The sequence below is a fragment of the Leptonotus elevatus genome, chromosome 8 (assembly GCF_054856555.1).
Source record: "Leptonotus elevatus isolate MCC_2025b chromosome 8, RoL_Lele_1.0, whole genome shotgun sequence".
Classification (NCBI taxonomy): Eukaryota; Metazoa; Chordata; class Actinopteri; order Syngnathiformes; family Syngnathidae; genus Leptonotus; species Leptonotus elevatus.
Genome location: NC_141246.1, coordinates 18,117,578 through 18,123,807, shown reverse-complemented (window position 1 = coordinate 18,123,807; position 6,230 = coordinate 18,117,578). Strand labels below are relative to the sequence as shown.

Here is a 6,230-nt window from a genome sequence, read left to right as displayed (position 1 = left end):
ATCAAATGGGAGCAAAAAGATGTTACAAAAAATTGCTAATCGCTAAAGTTTTGGGCCCAATTGAAAAGAGGTCAACTTTACATAAACAAATTAAACTGGACTGACCATCAGACAAACAACTCAATTTAAATAGGGGTGGACCGACCTAAATGAACATAAGAGGGAGGTATGACTACAAATCAAACAAAATTACCAACTTAATTCTATAGGACAAATTAACAAACAAAAAAATCAACACTAAAGAGTGAAATGTGCATTTAAAACAAATCATTAAACAAATACATTTCCCCCTCCAGTCTTGACAAATATTAACTTAAGTGTGCACCCCTTAGAAAATATGTCTCCAAACAAAACTATCGATCAAAAGCACATACTGAGAAGCATGATGGAGGGCACATCATGGTTTGGATTGTTTTGCTGGGACTGGATGGATTACTATTTTCAATGGAAAAACAAATTCCCAACGCAAGACATCTGTCTGCCAATTGAAGCGTAACAGAAGATGGGTGACGCAACAGCACAACAACACAAAGGACCCAAGAAACCGAGCAAAACAAGGAAATACACCTTCCGTGTGTGTGAGTGGTCCAGTCGGAGTCCTGACCTTAACTCGATTGGGCTGCTTGGGATTGACTTTGAGAGTAATTCACACCAGATATCCCAAGGATATTGCTGAACTCAAACAGTTTTGTAAAGAGGAATGGTCTGAAATTCCCCCTGAACATTCTGCAGTGACATTTATGTGTTGTGTTCAGTAAAAACATGGACATTGTTTGTGTGGTATTAGTTTAAGAAAAACCTGTTTATTTTGGTGACTTATGTGAAGATCTGATCACATTTTATGACCAATTCAGTAATCAGAAATTGCAGAAAGCCAGAAATCCCAAGAGTTCACTTAATTTGTCTTGCAACTGTGTATGATAACCACAAAAAAAGTCAGCCAAAGTATTAAAACAAGCACTTTATTATTATTTTATACAAAATCACACACGTTCAGAAGCATAAATTGCAGCTTTGCACCCCAGCTGGATGACATTTTTAAGTAGCCAGTATCCAGGTACCTAAATCAAAATGACAAAATCAGCACCAAATTCAGAAAGCCAAAAAAATTAATATACAGTTAGATCCCACTGTTACACACAAGTTTCCACCTTTTCACAGACTATGAATAACAATAAAGGGGGTATTTATTTTTTTATAAATTTACATTGAATTTCTCTATTCGCGGGCCATCCCAGGGGTTCACTGCATCAAATAAAGGATATAAAGTTACACAGCCCTGTTTAAATTAAATTATTTCAAAACTTTTTTTGAACTTTAAATGTGACCTACAGTACTATAGCCTATACAACTCATGTGAAAACAAACAGCCAATACTTTCCAGAAAGTACGGCAGCTCCTTCAATGTGGCCTTCAGCCATATTAACTTCCATTGAAAATAAACGGGTTCGCTGTGTTCCATTATTTATTGAATGTCTTGAAAATAATTTTGTACCGTTCCCCTCACCAACACCTTTAAAGAATAAGATCCCTCTGATGCTGTGGAAGCTCTCTGTGGCTCATGTGCTACAAGATGTGACTACAAAAATGCCAGGAAAAGCCTACTATGAATTATGAATTATGGTGGCATGTGTGTGTGCTTACTCCCATTTAACATGAGTTTGAATGTGATTGGTTAATTCTGAACACAGCCACATTTCCAGTTATAAGAGGGTGTGTGCACTGCACATTTGTGCAGAGCTTCATCCATTGCAGTTGTTGATTTTTACTTCACCTCTCTAAAATATTTTGGGGAGAGGGTTCAACTAAGCTGTACAGATATAGGTCCACATTAATGATAGGAAAAATTAGGACACGCGGTCTCTTATCTTTATATCACAAAAACTTGGACTTTGAACAGGGCTGTGTAGATTTGTTATATCCACTCTAGATATTGAGTGACATATTGTTTCAACAGAACCCCATACTTACTGATTCAGCATCATGTTCCAATCCTACATCGTGATGCTCCATCTCATCATCTCGGAACTCCTTTATAACCTAAATAGACCAAAAAAAAAAGAAAAAAAGACCGCTGTATAAACCCCGTTAAGCTTAATGAAGCACCAGCTTCATTAAAATTTCCAGACTGGATTAATTTCAGTTTCACCAATGAATACAACGCCAAGAGAGTGAAAACTGTTGTGAGGCTTTTTACCATCTGCAACAATAGCTTGAAACATGTCCCATACTTTTTAAGGAAACACAAGCAATATGACCAAATTCTGCCTGTGTTTGTATCCTGATATAATGCTGGCTGGACGGTGACACACAACAGTCGAGCTGCAAATATGGTTTTAAAATAATTAATCATAGTTTTGAGCCATTTTTTTGTGGTCAAATTAACTAACTTGTTTTCCCCATAGCCCTATAAATGAGTTAAGATGTAATTTCAGTTATTCTTTGAAGGCTGGCCATTGTCACTAAAAATGTCTTAAAAATGCTGTAACATGTTTTGTATCCGTTATTTATCTGTATTTGTCTACCACAATCTCTCAATCCAGAAACTTGCTTGGCTGGCTGAGTAGTAGATAGTACTGCCACCTGCTGTTCAATTGGGCTAAAAATGAAATGTGTGTCTACAGTAGAATGATTAAAAAAAAAAAAAAAAAAAAATCCAATAAAATGAAAATAAATCTAAACACCAGAGAGAAGAGTGTTGTTACACTAGCAAGTTTGAAAGAGCACATAAAAATAGGCTTCAGAATTGTGAAATATCCTGAAAATAACAAAATAGCACTAACTATAACCTGAAAAACTGGATGCTACTTTGCATAACATCTTTCTTATGCCTACACATAAATACAATCTGAAAAAAAATATATTGGATGAACTTAAAAATGTTTTGAAGTAATGCGGAAATACTTGGAAATGTGACTCCCTGTGTTGTTGATTTTGTTTGTTTTCTTATACCGGTACACAGTTTGTGACAATATTTATGAGTGTTTTAACCAGAAAGTTATTAGCAAGCACATGCAAACTCCACACACTGATTTAAAACCACAACTACTGAATTGTGAGGGAGATGTGATAAGCAGTCATCCACATCCGTACATGCAGTATATAAAATTGAATTAAATACAAATACTTTAAATGCATTTTGACACCAAACACATTCTAATTTATTGTTTAATGAATTTGTGTTCTTGGTTGTCTTTTTTATTTCTTACTTTCATATACAAAAAGGCAGTGTTATGGTTGATTGTACAATGGACTGTCCATCTTAATTTTTTCAAGTAAGTTTATAATTGAGCCAACAATTGAAACAACAATGTGTTTATGAATGAATGTGTTTGTGAATTTTTATTTAAATTACATTTTATACGTGTTAAATTGGTGGCACGGTGACTGGCCGTATAGTATATAGTTTAAATGAAGTAAAAACATTCATCTTAAACTAAAAGAATGATTTATTTTAAGTAATAAAGCCAACTTAAATTTTGGACCACTTGAAGTAATCGGTTTGTGTCAACTTAAGAAATGAGTTTACATAAAGTTAAACAATTTCAAGTTGCACTAAATGAATTATTGTGTGAGTCAAAGTTTAAATATTAGTTCAAATATTAGGTGTGACATTACAAAAAATAATAATAATAAAACTAAAATGGTGAAAAAGAGTTTACCACTACAGCATATTGTGTACTACATAGTTATTTCCTACTCTTTGCACGTGTTTTCAGCAATTATCTTCAAACATGTCAAATGTATTTCGAAGCAAATATAAACCGGTGGAATGTGTTCTATGCACAAATGAATATCTGCGGCAGAGAGCGGCATATAATAATCTATGTTTGCTTGTTTTCTTTAATATTCAAGCATAACAAAAGAGAGCCCTCACTTGTAATAGTTCAGTATATCTGTCAGGATCCTTCTCCATCAGAGTTCTTATCTGGCTGTTATAGTGCTCAGAGATGCTCTCTTCCACCGCCACAGTGCAGGCCATGGCCACCTCCTTGCCCAACATTGCAGTAGATGCCCCTATAAAACAGAGACTACACCTTTACTAAAAGCGTCATCACATAAACAATATTAAACCAATGTTCTTTGAGATGAGTATAATAGGACACCTTTCATATATCAAGATTAATATGATGACGCACATGAAGATGTTGCCTACGGCATGTACAACTTCACATACATTCAATTAGAAATGAAATACAGGTACAATGCAGAAGACTTCAATTTACAAACATCGCACTTTAGTTTAAAGTTATGATGGTGTGGTGTGGTACCAACCTAACAAATAGCCAGCGACGTTCCAAAGTGGTAGCAGTGCTGTAGGCCGGACTCTGTTCTCAGCAAGTATTTCATTAAATTTCTCAAGATGTTTTTTTTCTTGATCCCACATTTCCTGTAATAAAATAAACAATATCTCACAAAATCGAAGTAACGACAGAATGAACAAGTTTATGTCCAGGAACATTATTCTTTTATTTACTGATGAAGTGCTGTCCATACGTGTAGGTATCTCTGATTTAATGAACCCTGGAGTTTGAGTGGCAGACAAAGCTCAGTCTTGGGGCCTCAAATACAAACATCAGTCCTTCAGTTGAAAGTCCTTTAAAAGCTTCCTCTGAGTATTGCCAGGTTAAAATTAATTTTGTAATCCATCCATTATCTGAACCACTTATCTCACAAGGTCATTCAATCTCTTGTCACAAGTTGGAATTCTGACTGCATCGTGAGGTGAAGAACATATTCTTCTCTTACCTGGACGAGAGCTCCAATACTAGACCTGCCCAACACTGCCATCTGGCCGGCGTAGATACGATTGGCACCATATTCACCTGCATGGTCCACACGGAGGATGCGGTCAAGCATCTGCTTCTCTGTCCTGTCACGCGGGGGCGGGACCACACTGTAATTACATGAACTCCACAGGGACGCTGCAATCAGATTTATGAAGACAGATAGTTTCACATTAAGCATCTGTCTTCGGAGCTCAAGGTACATAGCCCCGCCCATAAATGTTTATTCTCTCCGTTTTACAAGACACACTTTAATAACGTTGAAAACTTAAGAAACAACCGTAAAAATAGATAAGCCACGCTACAATATAAGACGTTTGTTTTTAGCAAGCTTAGCATTTTAGCTGTTCGCTCTGAGCATGCACTTACCTCTGCTTTTTGAGCTCCGCCGTGCAATCAGTGGGACTACCCTGTTTGTCCAATCATTTAACACAGTGTATGCGGTTCTTTGCATGGCCCCGTTTTATGGTCCTACCATCCAAGTTATCAAACAAAGCAAAGAAAAAAGAAGCAAACTGTCATTGAAATGTCCGCTCCTCAACGCGTCGCTAACTGATGACGTAACCATAATTGCACAATACTTCTTTGCCACCTCAAACAGTGCTTTACTGCCACCTAATGATCTGCCAAGATTACTGCATTGGTTTCCAGGCTAAATCAACCAATGCGGTGTTAAAAAGTTGTGGGAAATAAAACAGAATAAACTACCATTTGTACCAGTGGCTGTACGTAAGGCAAAAAAAAAGGAAAAAAAAGTAGCATTCAGGAGGGAAAAAAAGGAATAAAACCACTTGATCACAGCAGTTGTCTTCCTGCCTCCAAGAATTACAAAAATCCTAATTTAAGCAGAATCCCAAGCGTCTCACTAAAATGTCTTACTAAATGCAAAAACGCTCAGTTTAGTTGATGACAGTTGGTAATATTGTCATTTTAGCTTAGTCCCCGTCAGCAACTCTTGTCTGCAGGTAAACGTGTCAAACAAATACGAATTACTTAATGAAAAATTACAACATGAATAAATAAGCAAGTACAAACAAAAAACTAAAAGAGGTGGACAGAGTAAAGTCACAGTGGAAGGAAAACAACAACCAAAACACGGAATCTGACCTGCTCCCAGTAGAATTCATATTTGATTTGGAGGCACAGCCTGGAGGTAGACATTACCCGGGAATCACTGAGAATTTCGATCATGGACTTTAAGTTTTATATTTACAAGATTCAGATTAAAGAAAAACTCACTCCGGGAAATTGGGAAAAATCCAGGAGTATCTCCAGAGCCAAAGTGCACATTTGGAGCACATTTTAGAAAAGTGATAAAATCTAGACCACATGGACTGAAGATCTCAATTTTTTGTTACTGAATTGTTATCAAATCAATCAATCAATCATTTGTGTATAATAAAGCAAAGCCATCATCAGTTGTAGAAGGGTCAAGCACTCATG

General features: G+C 36.3%; 1 protein-coding gene across 2 annotated transcripts; it reads right to left on the bottom strand.

Annotated features, from left to right (window-relative positions):
- Positions 1-943: 943 nt before the first annotated feature.
- coq7 (coenzyme Q7 homolog, ubiquinone (yeast)) lies at positions 944-5,346 on the bottom strand. 2 transcript variants are annotated; one of them, XM_086082664.1, is made up of 6 exons: positions 5,157-5,346; positions 4,750-4,925; positions 4,276-4,390; positions 3,878-4,017; positions 1,972-2,040; positions 944-1,061 (listed from the first exon to the last, which is right to left on the bottom strand). In XM_086082664.1, the coding sequence occupies exons 1-6, from the start codon at positions 5,239-5,241 to the stop codon at positions 984-986; spliced, it is 663 nt and encodes a 220-aa protein (XP_085938790.1). In that variant the 5' UTR covers positions 5,242-5,346; the 3' UTR covers positions 944-983. The 2 variants fall into 2 exon arrangements, with proteins under 2 accessions (XP_085938790.1, XP_085938791.1); XM_086082665.1 differs by having other exon boundaries at positions 4,750-4,873; positions 5,157-5,336.
- Positions 5,347-6,230: the final 884 nt, after the last annotated feature.